The sequence below is a fragment of the Crotalus tigris genome, unplaced genomic scaffold (genome assembly GCF_016545835.1).
Source record: "Crotalus tigris isolate CLP2741 ecotype Arizona unplaced genomic scaffold, ASM1654583v1 scf7180000018101.4720394464:4744507, whole genome shotgun sequence".
Taxonomy (NCBI): domain Eukaryota; kingdom Metazoa; phylum Chordata; class Lepidosauria; order Squamata; family Viperidae; genus Crotalus; species Crotalus tigris.
The window spans coordinates 2,371,351-2,394,223 of NW_024096823.1; the positions used below are offsets into that span (position 1 = coordinate 2,371,351).

The 22,873-nt window shown below is 37.5% G+C and overlaps 1 protein-coding gene across 2 annotated transcripts in view; it reads right to left on the reverse strand.

Moving 5' to 3' along the window:
* Positions 1-2,728: 2,728 nt before the first annotated feature.
* TEK (TEK receptor tyrosine kinase) overlaps positions 2,729-22,873 on the reverse strand; it is a 57,046-nt gene continuing 36,901 nt past the window's right edge. For both annotated transcript variants that reach the window (XM_039347818.1, XM_039347817.1), the window contains exons 14-23: positions 15,214-15,371; positions 14,345-14,555; positions 12,970-13,080; positions 11,798-11,988; positions 11,388-11,501; positions 10,026-10,096; positions 9,517-9,557; positions 7,381-7,477; positions 4,704-4,803; positions 2,729-3,543 (exon numbers count right to left, since the gene is read on the reverse strand). In XM_039347818.1, the coding sequence (XP_039203752.1) occupies positions 3,469-3,543; positions 4,704-4,803; positions 7,381-7,477; positions 9,517-9,557; positions 10,026-10,096; positions 11,388-11,501; positions 11,798-11,988; positions 12,970-13,080; positions 14,345-14,555; positions 15,214-15,371 (1,169 nt within the window). In that variant the 3' untranslated portion in view covers positions 2,729-3,468. The remainder of the gene's footprint in view (positions 3,544-4,703; positions 4,804-7,380; positions 7,478-9,516; positions 9,558-10,025; positions 10,097-11,387; positions 11,502-11,797; positions 11,989-12,969; positions 13,081-14,344; positions 14,556-15,213; positions 15,372-22,873) is intronic.

Genomic DNA, 22,873 nt, shown 5'->3' on the forward strand with positions numbered 1-22,873 from the left:
GACTACAATAATAAACCTCCCTAAGGATACATTTAAAATAAAAAAAATGTACACAATAAATCTCTCTCAAGAGGTTTTATCAGGATTTGCAAGTTTAGAAAGTTTCACACTTTGCAGTTTTAAAAAACGAGGGTTTTTTTGGTCCCCGGGGAAGGAAATTCCTAATGCCGGGGTCAGGGATTTCTGTGCTCAGAAGGTGAAAATTTTTTTTAGACCAAAACATAAAAACGGAGGCCAGAATGAGATTTGGGATTAAATTAAATCCTTAAAAATGGTGCTTTTTCTAGTTTTTAAAAATTGAGCCGTTTTGGTGTCCAGGGAAGGAAATTCATGATGCGGGGGTCAGGGATTTCTGTGCTTAGGTGATTTTTTTTTCTTCACCCAAATGTAAAAATCGGCGCCAGAATGAGATTCGTGCTTAAATTTCATGCTTAAAAATGGTGCTTTTTCTACTTTTTAAAAGTTGAGCCGTTTTCGTGTCTGGGGAAGGAAATTCCTGATGCTGGGTTCAGGGATTTTTGTTCTCAGGTGAAAAATTTTTTTTGACCCAAATGTAAAAACGGATGTCAGAATGAGATTTGGAGTTAAAATTCATGCTTAAAAATGGTGCTTTTTCTAGTTTTTAAAAATTGAGCCATTACGGTGTCTGGGGAAGAAAATTCCTTTTTAAAACTTTGCAGTTTTAAAAAACAAGGGTTTTTTGGTCTCCGGGAAAGGAAATTCCTGATGCCGGGGTCAGGGATTTCTGTGCTCAGGAGGTGAAAATTATTTTTTGACCCAAATGTATAAACGGACGTCAGAATAAGATTCGTTGTTAAATTTCATGCTTAAAAATGGTGCTTTTAATAGTTTTTAAAAATTGAGCCATTTTGGTGTCTGGGGAAGGAAATTTCTGATGCCGGGGTCAGGGATTTTTGTGCTCAGGAGGTGAAAAATTTTTTTGGACCCAAATGTAAAAACAGATGTCAGAATGAGATTTGTTGTTAAATTTCATGCTTAAAAATTGTGCTTTTAATAGTTTTTAAAAATTGACCCGTTTTGGTGTCCGGGGAAGGAAATTACTGATGGTCAGGGATTTTTGAGCTTAGGAGGTGAAATTTTTTTCTCCACCCAAATGTAAAAAATGACGTCAGAACAAGATTCGGCTTAAATTTCATGCTTAAAAATGGTGCTTTTAATAGTTTTTAAAAATTGAGCCGTTTTGGTGTTCGGGGAAGGAGATTCCTGATGCCGGGGTCAGGGATTTTTGTGCTCAGGAGGTGAATTTTTTTTTTTTGACCCAAATGTAATAACAGACATCTTAATGAGATTCGGGTTTAAATTTCATGCTTAAAAATGGTGCTTTTAATAGTTTTTAAAAATTGAGCTGTTTTGGTGTCTGGGGAAGGAAATTACTGATGCCGGGGTCAGGGATTTTTGTGCTCAGGAGGTGAATTTTTTTTTTTTTTGACCCAAATGTAATAACAGACATCTTAATGAGATTCGGGTTTAAATTTCATGCTTAAAAATGGTGCTTTTAATAGTTTTTAAAAATTGAGCTGTTTTGGTGTCTGGAGAAGGAAATTACTGATGCCGGGGTCAGGGATTTTTGAGCTCAGGAGGTGAAATTTCCCCCCCATCCAAATGTAAAAAAGGACATCAGAACAAGATTCGGGCTTAAATTTCATGCTTAAAAATGGTGCTTTTAATAGTTTTTAAAAATTGAGCCGTTTTGGTGTTCGGGGAAGGAGATTCCTGATGCCAGCGGGGTCAGGGATTTTTGTGCTCAGAAGGTGAAATTTTTTTTTGACCCAAATTTATAAACGGACGTCAGAATAAGATTCGTTGTTAAATTTCATGCTTAAAAATGGTGCTTTTTATACTTTTTAAAAATTGAGCCGTTTTGGTGTCTTGGGAAGGAAAATTCCTGATGGTCAGGGAGTTTTGTGCTCAGGAGGTGAATTTTTTTTTTGAACCAAATGTAAAAACAGATGTTAGAATGAGATTCAGAGTTAAATTTCATGCTTAAAAATGATGCTTTTAATAGTTTTTAAAAATTGAGCCATTTTGGTGTCCGGGGAAGGAAATTCCTGATGCCGGGGTCAGGAGGTGAAATTTTTTTTTGACCCAAATGTAATGGCTGCATTAACAGAGAGATAGCATCAAGATCACATGAAATTTAATACCACTCTATAAAGCCTTGGTAAGGTCACACTTGGAATACTGCATCCAGTTTTGGTTGCCACAGTGTAAAAAAAATGTTGAGACTTTAGAAAGTGTGCAGAGAAGAGCAATAAACATGACTAGGGGTCTGGAGGCTAAAACATGTGAAGAATTGTTGCAGGAATTGGATATGAATGCACCATTGGGAGTGCATCATTAAGAGAGACCAGGTTAGGGTCAGAATATCATGGAGAAAATCTATATAAGAATTCAAAATGACTTGATGACACATAATCTACCCCCACCCCCTTTTTGTAAAGTGACATCAGATCTCTTTAAGACCATTGTTCTGTGTTTTACAATGCTCCTCCTATAGTCCATACGTTTGGCTTAAGGAACATTTATACATGTTTCACAACTTTCCAGTGCAGCAAAAATGTCTCTTTCTTTGGAACTTGGGGCAATGAGGGGTTTAATGAGCCTCAACAGATGATCTGGTCTACTCATTTGGGCCCTTGGAGACTCCCCATCTGGATTTCCCAATATGAAACTGACTTTTTAAAAAGAAACATACATGAAACATAAAGAACTGTAAAATATATTTATTTGTGCCATTTCCTCATCTGAATGGTGCTTGTGTGTGCATGCAGTGCATAGAGAATGAGAAATTGAATGTTTAGATATAAGTATTGGGTACTGGCACACATACACATTTACATACATATATACACACACATTCCTAGAGCATACTGACTTGAAATACACTCTTAAGGTACAGCTAGTACTTGATCTACAACCAGTTGCTTAACAACCGTTTGAAGTTACAACAGATTTGAAAAAAAAAATATTTGTGACCTGTCCTTGAGGCTGTCAAATCAGCCAAGTGGTCATATGATTATAGTCTGGGCCTTGGCAACCAGCTTGCATTTATAGCATCTTGTGGTCATCTGATTGAATTTTGCAACATTTTCTTGCCATTTTTTTCGTCAAAACCTAGCAAAAAAATGTCCATTTGATAAAATGGATTTTGCATTTACAACCATGTGGTTCGCTTAATGGCAACATGATTTACTTAATGACCCTGGTGACTTGTTTAACAACTGTCATAAAAACAATCATGAAAACTAATTTCAGTCACATAATGCCTCAACTTATGACTGTAACAACTGAAATTTCAGTTCCAATTGTAATCTTAAATCAAGGATTACCTGTATGCATATAGCCCAAAAATATTATACAGCAAACGCCACATGCCTTTTTTATTTACTTCACAAAACATTCCCCAGGAGATCATTTGAACTGATAAATAACTTAAATTCTTCCATCTTAAGCAGCCTCTTCAGCGGAACAGTCAATGCCTGCATAGGTGAACTTCTCATATAAAGTTGTATTCACATAAGTCTGGAAATACAATTGCAAAGAATAAGCTTAATATATTTTACTTGTTCATAGCAGCTGATGCAATTTTTTTATTTTTAATTAATTTATCAATCATTTTTAGAAGAGGAAAAAAGAGAATGAATGGGCAAAATGAGCAAAGAAAAAAAATGATGCAGAAATATGCCATCAGCAAGTGGACAAAACAGTTATCTAGTCAGTACAGTTAGTGGTCATTATATTGTTGACAAGAAATCAATCATTAAAGAAATTATTTTAACATTAGAAATGATTTATATCTCTGAGCTAAGTCCCCACTGTTTGATGATGAAAATTCTCATAGTTGCCCTGGGTCTAAGATTTCTTACTTTAATCCCCACTAAAGCAAGAAACTGTGTTGCTGAACCTCTGCTATTTTCCTTCTCTTAGAAAAAAACATACTTGTCCCAAAGATTTTTTCAGCTATGTTATTTTTAGGTCAGGATGAAGTGGCATGGTGGCCTGGAGGTAGAGCTCTCGCCTCACAATCAGGAGGGTGTGAGTTCAATCCTAGGTATCAGCAGATATTTCTCTCTCTGGGTGCAAAGAGAAAATATCTGCTGTGAGTTCTCTGCATAGGTGTCAGGAAGGGCATCTGGCCAGTAAGCACTCAGCTCCATTTAGTCATTCCGACTCCACCTCCAAGGGATTACAGCAGGGGTCCCCAACCGGTGGACCGGTACCGGTACTGGGCCGCAACATGCCAGAAACTGGTCCGCACAAACAAGTAAAGCCCCATCCTCGGGATGTAGGCAGTACATGAAACCATGCCCCCTCCGGTCTGCAGAAAAACCTCTCTCCACGGAACTGGTCCCTGGTGTTCAAAAGGTTGAGGACCTCTGGATTACAGGATTGTTAAAAGAAAAAAAAAATCTCAAATCAGGATATGACTGAACATGTGAATGTGGACTGTTTAGACCAGGACATCTGAAATTGTCTTTAGAATTTTGTGATATTCTAGCCTTGGAATGTTTTCTGTCAATCACAAAATGCATGAGGGATTTTCACAGTAATACTGTGATTTCCAACAATGTTGTGACATAAGGCATCCATTTTACTACCCATATGACATAGAAGTTAGTTTCAGGGCAATCATTTAAATGGGAAATGTAACTGGGATGTAAGAAATCATTGTTTCTTCTTACCTTCCTTTCTTCTAACATCCTGCTCAAGGAAACGAGTATCTGGGCAAATGATGGCCTTTCATAAGGTTTTTCTCTCCAGCATTGCCTCATTAAATCATAACTGAGGGGAAAAAAGCAGAATAAAATATCAGCCAGAACAGCATAAATTTTGTATGGATAATAACTACCTGATGCTTAAAAATAGGACTATTAAATGACAGAGATGGTCTGTGGCAAAACAGACTATCAATTCCTTCCCAATATTATTGTTATTATGGTCCCATTTTTTGATGGCCCCAAGCTAAGTACAGATGGTAAATGGAGCCTCTACTGGATGTTTTCCTTGAAAACTTTGGGAAATGCATAGGACATGGTGGCGAACCTATGGCACGAGTGCCAGAGGTGGCACGCAGAGCCCTCTTTGTGGGCACGCGTGCCATCACCCCAGTCCTAGGCCTTCAGCTGGGTTTTATAAAACCTTTTCGCTTTAGGCCTCTGCCATCATGTACAAAAAAAAAAGGTTCAATCAATCAGTCAATTTCAACTTCTCACGGAAAAAAAAAGAATCTTGCAAAGTTGGATTTGATTGATTGAACTTGTTAGTCCCAGTCTGCCGTTACCACAGCAACCATGCCCAGCCAATGGGTCACACCCAGCCAATGGGCCACACCCAGCCAATGGGCCATACCCACCCGGCACCCGACGATGCATAAGTGGGTTTTGGGTTGCAGTTTGGGCACTCGGTCTCTAAAAGGTTCACCATCACTGGCATAGGAGAACAGCTCCCATTAGTTTCAGTCTGAACTAAAGACAAAGAGTATCTCATATGGTGAGTATGGTGCCTTATGTTTTTATGCCGACCTAGACAAGCATTTTAGAGAAAGGCGATGCACCTTCCAATCTTTTTTCCTGACACTATTTATTTTCTCTGTTTCTCCACTCCCATCCAAAATATTTTTCTGGAGTTTTTTCCCAATGAATTTGTTTTCCTAGTATTGTAAAGCTATACATTTCCCCATGTAGGAAAATCTATATTTGGGGGTCATTTAAAAGCAATAGAACAGCATTTCTCAACGTTCGTGTGACGGCGACCCCCGTCACACGAACGTGCTGCGCATGCGCGGCGCGGCACGCATGCGCGGCACTGCCCCCTGAGGGGGGAAAAGGGCGGATCGCATTGTTTGGCGACCCCCGTAAAATGGTCGATCGACCCCAAATGGGGTCGCGACCCATAGGTTGAGAACCGCTGCAATAGAAACTATTTTAAAGCATGTATCTCCCCTCCTCCTGCCCCCTCTTCACATTTGATTGAGGTATGGGGATTTTCAGGCAGGGAATCAATTGCTTTTTCAGCACTGGTTATTTGCTCTATAAAACTCACATAACACATCATCATTAACTACTTGTTACAGAAGCCAAGAAGGTTAGGTCAGTGCAACAATCCCTTGGTAAATACACACTGGGAGATGACTCTGAGTACAAGCCATGTTCCTAAAGCAAATCTGACAAGATAGAAAGCAAAATTTGTGATTACTACTCTGCTAGAGATGATCAAGAAATTAAAACAAAAAGTTTTCACTTTGAGCAAAAAGTACCTTTATGGACCAAGCTCGTTTTCAAAATGTCATGCATTTTGAATGCAACAGAATTCATAACTGCTACATAAAACATTTCAAGCATTCTAACAGCAGGAACAATGGGAATGCAAAACTAAACCCCCACTTCTAGGTAGGAATGTCCTTGGGAGACAGGAGGAAGAGCTATAGACTGGCCAATCAGCATGTAAAAGATTTCTTCAGGAGGGACCCTCCCTAGTTTTCTGGAGAGTAAAAGGAAAGGAGAACATATTTCCAGACTTGCAAAATTCTGTTGAAACCATACAATAATGACAGAGGAAACGTTCATAGTTGCGTTTCTTGTATGGATTACCTCGAAGGGCTAACAGAAACAAAGACCAAAGCCTGCCCAGTATGTTGTTTATCCTGCTCTACCCTTTTTTCCCCATGGAATATGAGTTCCAACCATAAGACACAATCAATCAATCAATCAATCCCAAAGGTGCTTTTTCAAGAGGCAACTGGACTTTCTTGTTTTTCTTTGAAGATGTTTTGCTTCCCATCCAAGAAGCTTCTGCAGTTCTGACTGGATGGTGGGGTATGGAAGGATTTCTATTCCTTGCAGACAGCTGGTCATTTGCATTCTTTTAGAGAGGCCACTTGGAGGTTTGTCTGTATCCTCAGGGTCACCTGAGTAGTGCAATGGGTGTCCACATCATCCAGTCAGAGCTGAAGAAGCTTCTTGGATGAGAAGCTAAACGTCTTCAAAGAAAAACAAGGAAGTCCAGTTGCCTCTTGAATAAGCACCTTTGGGACAACCATGGCTTGGATGACTGAGAATCTCCATTAACAATCAATCAATCAATCAATAGGAATTATGTTGAAATGGGACACATTGTACCAAAAAATTAAGTCAAAGTCTATGTGATTATCCATATCCATTATCCTTATCCATTCCTACATTCTTTTGTGATGTTACACATTTTCTTTTTCTTGCAAACTAAATCTATGGTTGATTTTCTTTTCTTTCTCGAAGCAAATTTACTTACTATTTTGAGTTCATTTTTGCAATTTGCATCTCACCTCTTGGCCCATATGGCACTCAAGACAACTTTCAGTATAGCAAGAACCAAGAGACTTACACCTCATCATCACAGTTGAGTGGCTTCTCCAGTCTGTACCCTTGGGGCAATTTTTCATAGAGCTCTGCGCAGGTCATCCCGCAGTATGGTGTTCCACCTAAAGAGGAAAATTATTATTTTTTTCTGTTTCCCTTTTTTAGGGGCGGAGGGGTTTGTTTGCACTGTTCCAGATGTTACTAGGTTGATATCTGCCTTCTAAAAACGAGACAAATAAGATATCATCAGCAAGGCTGGGCACATAATTCTCTAGATCAGATCTGCAAAACTGGTCCATCAGCCTCAGATATCAGAATTTCATCACTTTCCCACTTTTGCTCCATTCCTCAGGTTACCAAAAATTGCAAAACTACGAACTATCCAGCTGGGGATGAAACATAGTTTATGTCTGATTTAGTGGAAACAACTGCTTGAAGTTTTATATAGGGCAGAAACATTTGACTTGACTTCTGTTTACTGTTAAATAAGCTCACAGACACCCCTCAAGATTCAAAGATCCCAGTTTTGCCTGCTTTTAACAATCATCTGTTAGCATTTCTGAATTGTTAAAAACAGAGGAAGCTAATACCATCTTATTTTTTTTAATTTGGACAAATGTGCACATGTGGATACACAAAGGAGCAAAAAGCTTCCTTTTTAATGTGTGCGTTCTTGAACCCATTCTCCCTCGTCTAATCTGTTAGCTCAACCCAACTACCCAGCCCAATTTGCTTGGCAAACCACAACTGGAATGTGAGTGTCCAGAAGTAAACCGCAATCCAGATGTGCAGTTTTCAAATGTAAAAAGTCATTAAAAAGTCTATGAATAGAACTCCTGGCATCCTGCCCTCTTTTGATATTGGATCTCAAGCATTTTTTGACCATGAACATAGCTATTATTGTGAACATACTACACGGTAATCTATCATAAATACTGTATACCGTACTTGTGTGTTTATGAGTGCATATATGCACTTGAAATAAAAAACTGAACAAACAACAAGATAAAAACCAAATATATCCAACAAATAAAATGATGCACACCAAGGCATATATGATTCCTATATCCAGATGCTAATATTAGAAAAAAATAATAATTTGGCCTTCTGTTTATTCGCTTCTTTGTTAAGCAAGCTGCTTGCTAGGATGATGTTCTGGATAGAATCAATATAATAAAAGCACAACAAACTCTCAGAATATATCAATTCAAAGTGCGGTGGTGGCAAAAATAAGTGATTTTCAGATTAGGGAAGAGAGTGAACAGGTCAAAGTAACACACCTAGAAGTATTTTAAAAATTATGCATCTAGATCAGTGGTTCTCAACCTTTCTAATGCCGTGACCCCATAATATAGTTCCCCATGTTGTGGTGACCCCCAACCACTTATACATCACCGGGTGCCAGGGGCGTGGCCAAAGAAAAGGGGAAAAAAATGGCAGACAGCCTTGTTTGGCAACCCCCGTGAAATGGTTGTTCGACCCCAAATGGGGTCCCAACCCACAGGTTGAGACCACTGATCTAGATTCTGTCAATCCTGTACTATAAACATGTATCATAGGAAATGATGACCAAAATTATTCGCAGCATCTTCTCCATCAGGATACATAAAATTATTTAGGGTTTTTTAGTGCAGAAAAAAGGTCAGAAAAATGGAGATGTGACAACAAATCATGCTTTGCTAATCTACAAGTTGTCCCACAATTGACTGGTTTTATACCAGTGCTTTGAAACTTGACAACTTTAAGATATGTGGGCTTCAACTCCCAACTCAACAGTTGAAGTCCACATATCTTAAAGTTGTCAAGTTTCAAATACCTAAAAAAAAAAAATTGGAGTAGGATCTCTACCGCTGCCCCCCCAGCCTCCGAGAATGGACCTCATACAATATATCCTATGGCTTCCCAAACTTAATTTCTAGGGCTAACAGATTGCAGCCTAAATTGCTTTAAATGGGACAGAAAAAAAAAAATCTTTGAAGACAAGATATTTCTGAACGCAGTATAATAGTAGGAACAAACAGTAAGAGTATATAGACTAGACCTGCTTGGAATTTCAAGGACAAATCACATTGGAGTAGCTCAAAGGACTGGCTATACTATATCTATCCTATGGTTTTATGTTTTTTTATAAAAATCAAAACTCTAAGGAAAGGAAACTTACCCAAGCTAACTATTTCCCATAACAGCACACCATATGACCAACTGCAAATAAAACAAAAGAAAATAACAGCTTAGCATTGGTTCCATTGAAAGGAATGTATATTATAAAAATGTATTCGTATAGAAGCAAATATTAAATTGCTATCAGATGTAATCTTCCTTTTTTGCTTCATTTGTTAATTCTTTCTCTCTCAAGCATGTACAAGGAGGCAGAGCTTTGACTGCAACCCTATAACCACCTTCTTGATTATTTTGATTCCCACTGTGGACACCACTAAGTTGAAGACAATATACATGGGGAATGGATCTCCTTTAGTTTTGCAAAGCTGTAACCCTCTGAAGTCCTCTAGGCAGAGAAAGAGTTTTCCAAGTCACACAATGAACTGCAAGGCCAAATGGAGATTTGCACCTGGGTCCAAGTTTGTTTCTTAATGATTCCATTACAAATTTTCTCCAAGTTTTCTTCCCTGAATAAAGAAATTTTAAAATTATCTAAACATAAAAACTCACACATCACTGTTTGTGGTATACACACTGTAGTTTAAAGATTCAATTGCCATCCATCGCACCGGAAGCCTTCCCTAGAACAACAAAATTAACGTGCTATGATAGGTGTTTCCTTAAGCACAGGATCACTTATAACAAGAATAGTTTATTAGGCATCCTACATTCTTGCCAACTACATTCATATTACAAGGACACTGATGTCTGGACAATTATCTGTACCCATCTTATAGCTAAGAGGACAATCCTTCAACATTGGAAAAATAACTTTGATTGAAGACTTGATATTACTTGCAAATTAAAGTTGCTACGGACATAGATCAGTATAGATAATACCAATGAAACATAGCCATCCTTTTTTGAAACTGTTGTGTATGATTTTATATACGTGCATAATAAGCCTATATAATGTAATATATAATTTTATTGTTGTGCTGTTTTTATTATATATTTTCTCTTTTTTTATTAAATAAGCAAAGGGGAAAAAACTAGAATGGTTTCCTTAGCCTTTTTAAAAGAGGATACACCTGTTGTATGCACACTATTGATTTTATTCATTCATGCCACTTTTAATCTGCATATTCATGGTTAAAAACAACTTTATAATGAGGATATTATCTCTTTCCTATTGTAAACAGGATCCAGGTGTGCAGTCACAGTATCACTCATCAAACTTGTAGGGCATCCACAGGATAAGCGACAAAAGCCATCCAGAGTCCCACTACATGTGTATGTGTGCCACAGGTAGAAAAAGGGGCAGAGCATTGACTGTGCCCTAATGACCACCATATTGATTTTTTTTTGACTCCTGCAGTTGTCCCTGCATCCCATTTTCACTTCTGTATAAAGTTAATTATAAACTCTTCATCCTTGTCCTTTAAACATCAAGTCATCTAAATTTTCAATAGCAAAAAATGGATTAATATCTAATTTTCTTATGATATCAATAAAATTTCCAAATAAGCGAAAACTAATCTTTTGAATAATAGTACTTACAGACAGAACGGAAGTACTTTTATTCAGATGATTAGATTTCGTTTGTTTGGAAATTTCAAATTTCATCTTCTGAATACTACCGGTAATACTTCCGTTCTGTCTGTTCCTTCCTGAACAGGTATTCTTTGCAAGAAAAATGATGAAAGAAGTGGATAAAAGATGGGAGGGGACAAAGCCAGTTCACTCAATAATTCCAGAAGTGAATTATTCTAATTTTCTAGCCTGGATGGTTTTACTCGGATATAGATTTAATCTAGGAAGCCTTAGCAAAATCTTTGTCCTGAAGACAATCTTCATTTTAAAAAAAATAACATTGAGACAACTGTATCCTTCTGCATGAATAACACAATGAACATGTTTTTCTTTGCTTACCATGGTCTTTTTAACATAAACTTCTTGACCTCTAGATAAACCAAAGTCAGCTATTTTTGCGACGTAATTTTCACCGACCAAAATGTTTCTTGCTGCCAGATCCCGATGGATAAACTAAAGAGAGAAAAGATTCTCATTGTAAATTTGAATCTTATACCTAGTAAAATCTTTTGTGTGTGAAAGCCACCAGAGGAATACGCAAGATTTGTTTTCTATTGGGGCAGGAGCAACAACTTATTGTTCATATTTTTACACGATATATACCAGCATTGATCCAAAAAATATCAAGGGTAAGGAGTGGTGTGATCCAGTTCAAATTAACCCCAGCCTATTTCAAGGGCTTTGGGGAGAGGTTCAGTAAATCACACAAACATCCATACTTTCAAGTGGGGAAAGAAAAAAAAGTTCACCTGTTTTTGGCTCAGGTAATCCATCCCTCTGGCCACATCAGCTGCAAAGTGCAGGAGTTGCTGAGAGGAAAGAGTGGAGGCTGTACTATTAGCTATGGCAAATGCCGGATCGGTCTCAAGAACACGGCTTTTTCTCAAAAAATCAAGTAAATTTCCATGGGGTGCATATTCAATAGCAAGGTAAAGATAGCCTGGTATTTAAAAACAAAAACAAATATTTTACACCGACTGTCCTTGATTTACAACAGCTCATTTAGTGACCAAAGTTACAACAGCACTGAAAAAAGTCACTTATGAATGTTTTTCACACATGTGACCTTTGTAGCATCCCCATGATCATGTGATCAAAATTCAGGTGCTTGGCAACTCGTTCAGGTTTACGACTGTTCCTATGTCCCATGGATATGTGATCACCTTTTGCAATCTTTTGACAAGCAAATTCAATGGGGAAACCTGCAGTTAACAACCATGTTACTAACTTAACAGTGATTCACTTAACAGCTGTGGCAAGAAAGGTCGTCAAATGGGGCAAAACCCACTTAACAAATGTCTCATTTAACAACAGAAATTTTGGGCTCAGTTGTGGTTGTAAGTCAAGGACTACCTGTAATTGCATAACATGAATGCATAATGATTTTTTTTTCCAACATGAGAGATCCGGTGGGATGAGTTTCCAAAATAATGTTTTTCAAACTTGGCAGATTTGAGATGTGTGGACTTCAACTCCCAAAATTCTCCAGCCAGTATATTGGCTGGGAAATTCTGGAAGTTGAACTCCACACATCTTAAAGATGCCAACTTTGAAAATCATTGTTCTAGAAACATTTATTCACTCAGATCAGTCGTCTGGTCTCTTACCCAGGCTGCCAAACATTGTTGAATAATACCCATCTTTCCTTGAGCAAATTCTTCTTATGGGCCTCTCACCCAGATCTCCCAAATTTTTACATGGTAGTATAAATTACCGTGATGTTCCTAAGCTAATAGTTCTGTTAGAGAAGGGGGTAGGATTAGTCTAGATTTCATTGTCCAAGTTTTGGGGAGAGATACCTGGACATACACAGTAAGAAAATGAACTTGCCATGAATGTTTTCATGCAATATAGCTATCAGTGCAAACAACATTATTTTACTAAACATGATTTTAAAGAAATCCACTGAAAAGAAATGTACCTCGATGTTCACAGGCTCCTAAAAGATTTATGATGTTAGGATGATGTCCAAGTTTACAAAGTACTTCCAGTTCTCCAGCGAAATCTCTGTGATCATCTTTGGAAGCATATTCTGCAAATAATTATTGTTCGTTTTTATTGGCTTTAGCCATTAATCTCTACAGCACATAACTAATTCATATTATGAATAGCATCTGTTTTTTGATTATGTCCAATAATAGATGTAGTAAAAATTAAAAAAATAAAGACAATATTCAATAGTCATAAGCACATTGGTATGCTTGTTTTCTGTTTTGTAAGCTGCTGAATGAGTTTCTGCAATACAGCAGTCAATACCTAGTAAAAATAGTAAAAATATAAAAGACAAAAATATTCAATGGGGAATAGACCTTAGTGGTTGCTCGTTATTTCAGCTTTAAATATTAACACTGTCATGTGTGTATGTCACTCCTTATCTTTATGTCCCAGGCCGCTTTGGGAAGGAGGGGACAGATGAATAGGTGCAAGATGTATGATTTCTTGTGCTACAGAAATCATTGATTTTGGACTAGAACAATGGTTCTCAACCTGTGGGTCGGGATCCCATTTGGAGTCGAACGACCATTTCACGGGGGTCACCAAACAAGTCTGTCCGCCATTTTTCCCCCCTTTTCTTTGGCCACGCCCCTGGCACCTGGTGATGTATAAGTGGTTGGGGGTCACCACAACATGGGGAACTGTATTATGGGGTCGCGGCATTAGAAAGGTTGAGAACCACTGGACTAGAAGATCTTAAGAAAGTACCACTTAAACCTGCCTAGGTATACAGTATACAACACCAACTAAAGAATTGGTAGCTGTATTTTCACATGTTTATGCATATAATAGTCATTTTAAATGGAACACAAGGTTGTTTCAATGCCTGAAATTCCTCCTTAAGGCATCACCATAAGGCACTTTTTTTTTGCCTTGTTGTGATTCCAGCATGCTGAACAACTTGCAACCACAGTTGGTAAGCGTTTGCATTTGATGTGTGCCTTGATTAACAAACTGAGGTTAAAAACAAACCATAGTTTGTGCGAAGTGTGAGCCTAGCCTATGCTTTGGGTTACTTTTGGAGTCTATCAAGGAAAAAGCACTGATAGCAAACCTCAATTTAAAAAACAAACAACAAATTCAGTAAGAATTCTCTTTCTGCCTTTCAAACAAAGCACCCTTTTCTTTCTTTTAAAGAACTTTTCGGCTCCCTTTATATGATTTTGAACATAATAGGATTCTTTCTTAAATACACATTCAAATCATAGTCTAATCCCACATCAGACAGATAAAAACCAACAGATGCATTCCCAGAGATTTGCTGTCTATACGTTCCTTCTTGCTCTGAGATGGATGCTCACCCTTCATCCTTTTGATAGCTGCATCCATTCGCAGCCCGTCTTTTTTAATTCGGGCTTTCAGAACTTGGCCAAAGTTGCCTTCTCCAATCACATCTTGAAATTTGATGTCGTTCCATTCCAAAACCGGGTATATTGTAGGCTCAGTGCTATTTTTGGCTTTCCGGCTTAGAGTAAGAGTTCCTGAATTGAACTGTACAGCTGGTTCATCCCTCTGAGTAAAAAAATCAAGCAAGCATCATGTGATAAATTGCCAAAGGATTGCTTAAAGCCACATTAATTGAACTTCTTGGGCGATACGTTTTATGTCTAGGATTTTTTTAAAGTCTTTTTTTAAAAGAAAGATTTTCAAAAGCAGGATAGAGTCTGTATTTCGTATTAACTGATTTCCCTTGCTTTCAAGCACACTTAAAATTCAGACTTCCCTGATACTGTGTTGTTGGCCGTGTTATATACAGCTGGCATCAGTGCCTGCCAGCCAGTACAAGCTATGCTATCTTAGTATCCAATAGGAAGAACAGAAATGGAATTGAAATAAAACCTCCATGGAACTCTCAGTTAGAGAGAAGGGTCTTTGTTAAACTAAGGGGAATATGCACAGAGAGTCTTTACATTACAACGGATCTTATAGAATACAGAATAACAGAGCTGGAAATGACCTTGGAGGTCATCTAGTACAACCCTCTGCTCAAGCAGGAAACCTTATACCATTGCAGACAAATGGATGTCCAATCTCTTTTTTGAAAAAAGGCTCAAACTATTTATCCCAACAACAAGAGCACCATGATTTAACCTCCTTCCCTAAGGAGGGGAACTTGGCCATCTCTTTGCTTCAAGTAAACATGCATCTCTTTCTAGCATAAGTGACTCACCACCACATTTTGGAAAGCCTGGGCCATGCGCTGCTGGAAATTTGCTCGCTTCAACTGTAACATAATGAAAAAGGCCAGCAGTATTGTCAGGCAAGTCATCCCTGCAGAGCCCAGGATAGCAATCAGCAACATTTGACCTCCTTTGGACTCACCTGGAACTGTGGGAAACAGATGGACATGAATCATTTATTGTTAAAGCACCACACTCAACTGAACATCTTCTGAAGTGATTCCATAGCTTATTCAATCTTTGGTTTCTTAATATACTAACCAGCAGATATAGATCTCCATATTACAGGCATGATACATGAGTAATTGAAATGATATGAAAAACAATAGGATATCCTCGGAAAGCCACTCTTTATTAAATATTTTTACATTATTCTTTCTCCTTAAGTACTCTTAAGGATGCCTAGCCTATTTTCCATAAACCAGATTTTCAGATATGAGCCCTACCAGTAGGTTCACAATGCCAGTGTAATAGAACTTATATTCAGCGCTGAAATTTTTCCATTTTCAACCTCATGTTCGAGAATGCTTCAGCATTAGGAATGTTACTTTTGAAGGACAAATCTATATTATTCCCTATTGTTTTTTTAGGGGATCCATCTGCAGTAATTGTATAGAAGCTCAGAATATCTTTCAGACATCTAGTCTCTTGTCAAAGAAAAACAATTTCTAATATTTCTTTAAGATATGGGGAACACAGTGGTAAGAGCCTGTTTGTCCTGGTTCCAACTGAGGAACCCAACTGAGTAAGCACCGATGAGACGATCCAATCTCTTTATGCAAAACTTTATTGAGCACATCACTTTGGCATGAATGAAAGCAAAACCAACTCTGAATATTTCCCGCTCAAACCACTATAATCAAAATATAGAATCCTCTCTCCCCTTATTAAGTGTAAGTCACATTGTCCAATCACATCTCGAAATATTGTTATGGGAAAGTGTCTCTGTGAGTTGGCAACACCTGTTGAAACATCCTTGGTTCCCACAGCTTGATTTTTTGTTGTTAGGAACCTGCATTCTACTTCTCTCTCTCCTCCCCCTAGCAAGCTGAGAAGCAGTAATGGTGGCAATTATCATGCAAGCGCTTCAAGCTTGACACTGTTCTTGTTTCCTAGTCTGTATATGGCATTAATAGTAGCCAAAATTATGACAGCTATCAAGCCAAAGCCCTTATATTTATGACTTCTGACAACTAGCTTCTGAGAAAATATAATATCCTGGTTCCCCTCTTCAGTTCTAGATCACAAGCATGGAACAATAGGACAAATGTGTCTCCTGAACTTCAGCACATATAATGGAAGGTGAGAATGAAACTGCTGCCATTGTACCCATACTCAGCTATAGATAAACAGCCATTTCCTTATCAGAAGGTATCGACTACAATAAGATCCCAAATTGCATGGATGTGTCTATCTGTAAACCTTCAATGTCAGAAACTATATATGTAGGGCTAGGGGATGTAATCCTGTTTATTTTCCTTAGATTCTTGCGTTCCCATGACTTCCTCAGTATGGACAAACCTGCTTGGGAAAAAATTAAGGGGATCTTAATTTAAAATCTTCAGAAGAACAAGGAGCATTTCCAAACACCCAGTATACTTTCAAAGAAACAGAAAACATTTCTCAATTTGATTTTTTCATGGGTTTGGAGACAGTAAGAAGATATCTCATATCACCTAGTTTTAAACGGATAATGGATATTTTATAGATAAAATGTATGATTCATACTCTATTTTTGGATGTTAAAGTCTGAAAAATTATGATATTTCTATGCTTTTGGTACGTTTTCTCCATAATTCTTGGGAACAGATTTAGAAAGTTTGCTTAAATATTTAAATGAAATAAAAAAATCAACACTAGTGTGATATATATGTATAATTTATGGTATGGAATGAATAAATAATCTGAACTGCCTTTTCATTGATTCTTGACAAGGAAGATAAAAGATATATTTCTAAGTAGATATTTAGATGGTTAAACTCTCTGAAATCTTTGAATCCTAGACTTTAAAATGATATCTCACATTACACTCCACATCAGATTGTTAACACTTCGATAACAATTAATGTTGCAAATGATGACAACAAAAATTGAATTAATTTTTTAAAATTTTTAATTAAATTTCACATCACACAGATGATTCTGTGTGTTTCTAAATCCAAAGGATTATTTAAGGTAAAAGATAGAAATTAAATATTTTTAGGCCTAGTATATGACATAATGCAATGTATAACAAATAATCTGATATTGTATTTTCAATGATATCGTTATCTGTGATTATTTGTTATCAATTTGTTTATAAATATTTAAAATATAAAATTAAAAATAGAGTGCATAGAAATATAAAAAAAACAACCATATGTGAATAAATAATAAATTAAAAAATTATGCAGTAAAATAATGTTAAGGAACAAAACAACTATGAAATAGATGACTTAAAAGGTCTTGTTGAAAAGAATGCTATAATAAGATAATATGAATTTGGAAACACTGGAAGAGTTTAAAACTATAAAAATAACTGTTACAGAACTATTCTGAATTTAGCATTGCTCCTGAAATCAGGCAGAGTGTCAATTAAAGCTTATTATTGGCCGCCTCAGGTCAACTTTCAGCTCAAATTAATTATCCTTCGATGGGAAAATAAATGCCTCTAACTGTCTAAAATAGTTTTCAAACCTCAGGACACAAATTATTATATTGCTTGATGTTCCTTTTTGTAAGTTCATTTTATACTATTTCTGGTTGGCTTATGACTGTTTTAGATACCTATTCTAGAATTAAAACCTTATTTTCTTAAAAAAGGGATTTATACCCAAACTGCACACTGATCGCAGAACATTTATCTTTTTATCTAACAGTCTAACAAACAAGAACTCATCCCAAGGTGATAATCCTGTCTGAACAGTTGTCTCAAGGGTTATAGCAGGGGTCTTCAAACTTAGCCGCTTGAAGACTTGTGGACTTCAATTCCCAGAATTCCTCAGCCAGCCATCTGATAAAGATTGCTCTCTGCATCGACAGGGGAGGCCTGTAGATGGTAGCAGAGACCAATTGCTAGAGTGCAGACTGTCCCATTACTATTTGCCAAACAGTAGAATAAAAGGAATACTGTGAAACAGCATTGCTTGAAGATCCCGGAAGGCTTTATTTACCTCTACTGGATCAAACATCCTCTTTCTCTTGATGCTCGTTCAACAGAGCATGGGAAGGAATATGTCAGCCCTGGAGCTGGCATGGGAGCAATGTGAAATAAGACTTTAATAGGCCAAACAGGGAAGAGAAGAGTGGGAGAATAATGAGATGTCACTCTCACATGTATCTTCTGCTCTGGCTGTGCCAGGCTAGACATAAGTGTTCCAACATGTTTTATACATCTGACTCTTAAATTTTAGACTTTTTTAAAAAAAATCTCTATTTCCTTTTTTAAAAAATCAAAATCAAGCACTGGGTTATTTGCAAATATTAATACAGATAGTCCTCAACTTACAGGCTCAATTGAGCCCAAAATTTCTGTTGCCAAACAAGACAGTTGTTAAGTGAGTTTTGCCCCGTTTTACAGCCTTTCTTGCCACAGTTGTTAAGAAAACCACTGCAGTAGTTAAATTAATAACTGTCATGGTTCGGCAGATGAAACTCTTCAAAGAACTTCCAGGCATTGTTTACCTTAAAGAATCTTTATTCAAGAAGCATAACATCGGCACTAACAAAGCCAAAAACTGAATCCCCCCCCCCTTGAGCACATAATATCAAAGCACAATTCCCTCCTCCAATTAACAGTTGTAAATCACATTGCCCAATTAGTTTAAAGCCCGGGCTTTCCCTCCAGCTCTCCAGCCCGCCAATTCTTATCATCTCTTATTTCAACAACCTTGTTATGGTATTGCAACTGGCAAAGCTTTGTCTCTACACTTTAATATTTTGTCAAGATCTGTTATAGTCTTTCTCCTACGTAGCAAATATCTATTTCATGGCTTCAGACATCAACCTTGTTTTTGAGCCTAAGAAGCTAAAACCAATTATTGCTTCACTGTCTCCAGTTGATGTTTTTATTGGGTTGCATTGTCCACTGCCCTATTTTTAGTTTTTTCTTTAATACTGAATATCAAACTGGCTTTTGCATTTATTTCTTTCACTTTCGACAAGATGTCCTTTAAGTCTTCTTTGCTTCTAGGCCAACTCTGTATGTATGTATATATATATATATATGTTTTCTGAGGTTTTCGCGGGTGTTTGTATTGAGGTCTTTGGTTGTTCGGGTTTTCTCCCGCGTAAAATTGGAAGTGTCTTGGCGACGTTTCGACGAAGTCCCATTCGTCATCTTCAGGCTGGTGTTTTCAGCTTGCTGCTCGAAGCATGAAGCTGAAAACACCAGCTTGAAGATGACGAATGGGATTTCGTCGAAACGTCGCCAAGACACTTCCAATTTTACGTGGGAGAAAACCCGAATAACCAAAGATCTACACATATATATGTATATATATATATGTATCTTCCAGTGATTTTAATTCCAATTTCTATTTCTTCAGGTCCAGCATTTTTCAAGCTATACTCGTCTATCAGTGAAATAAATAAGGAGACAGCACACCACACCAATTTTCTAATTTTGAACCTTTGGTGCTCCATATTCCATTCTAACTGTTGCTTTCTGGCTTCATACACACTGTTCAGTAGACATAGTACCACATGTTTTAAATGTTTATCCATAATTTATTAGTCTATAAAGTCAAAACCCTTTTTATAATCAATAAAGCAAAAACAGATGTCTTCTTGGAACCCCATTGTCTATTTCATTATCCATCGGATGTTAGTAATGCAATGTTGGGTGTGCCTGCTTCTTCCGATTCCAGAATGGACATCTGGTAGTTCTCCTGCCATATTTTGTTGAAGTCTGGACTATAACATCTTGAGCATTATTCTACTAGCATGGGAGATAACTGCAGTTGTTCTTTAGCACTCCCTTTTTCAGTCAGTTGAAATATAAATTGACGTTTTCCAGCCCCTTGGCCACAACAGTGCTTTCCAGACATGCTTATAAAGTGCATTTAGTACTTTAGCTGCATCATCTTGTAAAATTTTAAACAGTTCTGCCAGTATTTCACCAACTTCTATAGATTGTCATGATCATGGTTTCCTAGAACCCTGTCAACTTCATATTTGAGAATGTATGGCTCTAGTTCAACGATTAAACTTTTACATATATGATTGATGCATGGAATATATCTGTACAGTTCTAATTTTTTATTTGTATTATTTTTGTACAGTTGTAAAGAGATTTATACCATCTCTTCTTTACATCTTCTATCTCCAGCTGACTTTTTCCCCTTCTTTGTCAGGACCCTATATCACCTTTCCTGACTAAACTGTTTTATTAAAAGACATAAACTTTCGTGAGCTGCAGCTCACTTTACTGGTGATATAGAGATGGTGCTACAGACACCCCTCTGATTTTTTTGCCATTATAGATTAACACAGTATTGTGGCCTAGAGGTGAAGATGCTCGCCTCCTACTCGGAAGGTTGAGAGTTCAATTCTAGGCACCGGCAGATGTTTCTCTATCAGGACGCAAAGAGAAAATATTTGCTGCAATCTCTGCATAGGCATCAGGAAGGGCATCTGGCCAGTAAATGCTCAGCTCCATTCAGTCGCCCTGACTTCACCCCGAATAAAGGGATTAAAAGTGTCATTAAAAAAAATAGACTAACACTGCTCTCTTCCTTTGTCATTTGCAATGAAATTTCTCTTGATTTCCAAATCATTCCCTTTGGTAGAGGTTAAATAATTGTGTGTAACCTGGTCAGTATTGCTGAAAGTGATATTCTGATCTGAGCAACAGTTAGTAAAGCAAGTTTTTTTTTTTTTATAAGAGAAAGGACATTTACAGGAAATGCAAAGCCTGGCACCTAATTGGTGACATCATAGCAGGAGGTGAGTCAAAGAACATGTATTCTGAATATATGTGGATGCCTGGGAACCAAGGCAGAAGGACGTAACCTGAGATTAGCAAACTATTGTGCAAAGCACAGGCAGAATGAAAGTGGAACTCTCCTTAACTCTCTGTTATAACCCATAGATAGCCCTTTTGTAGTCAAGTGTTAATGCCACTGAATTTTCACTTTCAATTCTCATTTGATTATTTTCAGTTACCTCCTTATTTAAGTGCAACTCCTTGTTTCTTCTTGCTGTTCCCTGGAATGCAAAGTTGTTGGGCAAACTTCCTGTTTCCTTTGCTTCTAACCTTTCTTCGGTTATTTTCAGCATGTCAGCAGGCAGCCATTTTGGTTTTCTTTTGCTTTTTGCATTTTAGGATTGATTGCTTTAGTTCGAGTTTCGGATTAGGGTAACTTTTATTAGGCCATTTACAGGTAGTCCTCAACTTACGACCACTGCTGAGCCCAAAGGTTATGTTGCTGAGCAAGACAGTTGTTAAGTGAGTTTTGCCCCATTTTATGACATTCCTTGCCACAGTTGTTAAGGGAATCATGGCAGTTGTTAAGTTAGTCACATGGTCATTAAGTGAATCTGGCTTTCCCGTTGACTTTGCTTGTCAGAAGGTCGCAAAATGAATCACATGATCCCGAGACACTGCAACCGTCATAAATGTGAGTTGCCAACTGTCTGAATTTTGATCACGTGATCGTGACGATGCTGCAACGGTTGTGTGAAAAATGGTTATAAGTCACTTTTTTCAGTGATGTAACTTTGAACAGTCACTAAATGTTGTAAGTTGAGGACTATCTGTACTTCATCTCAAAGATGCTTTTTCATGAGGTAACTGTACTGTCTTGTTTTTCTTTGAAGACATTTTGCTTCTGATCCAAGAAGCTTCTTCAGCTCTGACTGAAATGGAAGGATTTCTATTCCTTGCAGACAGCTGGTCATTTGCATTCTTTTCATGATTTTACTTGCGATTTTAGGCCTCCATCTCCCGATCTTAACACATCTCTTTTTTGATCTTGTGTTCATAAGAATCACTGTTTAACTTTTACTTGTTCTCTTTCTATGATTGCAGCATAGACCTGGGTCACTATAATACCGATTGATTTACTTGAGATTATTCTATCTTTTTTTGTTTGCTTGAATCCAAGACTTGATATTAACCCCCTTTTATTAGTAATGATAGCTACTCTATTTCTTCTGTGATTTTCTTATCTGCATTGGAAGACCTGATGTTCTTCTGATATGACATGACCTGTTCCCATCCGTTTCAGTTTGTTGATTCCCAGGATGACAACGTTCAGTCTTGACATTTCTGCTTTAACATCCAGTTTGCCTTCATTCACATTTCTGACATTCCACATACCAGTGTATACTGTATGTATTCGTATCTTTGCAGCACTTTTTCCCTTTGCCTCCAGCCACATCAGCAACTGTTCTTTGCGGTTTAACCCGGTCACATTCATAAGCACCAATGCTAATTGTCTTACGCTTTCCCCTGGTACCTCTTGGCACAAAGCTTCATCTCATTATATATTGGCATCGTCCTAGATTCTTGGCAGAATACTGGAATGACCTGTCATTTCCTTTTACTGTATCAGGGGTGTCAAACTCGCAATGTCACATGGCGTGCTGGGACATATCGTGGCTTTTTTTCCATTACTGGCAATGGGGTGAGCGCAGTTTTGGCATGACGCATCGGCCCATGGGCTGGTA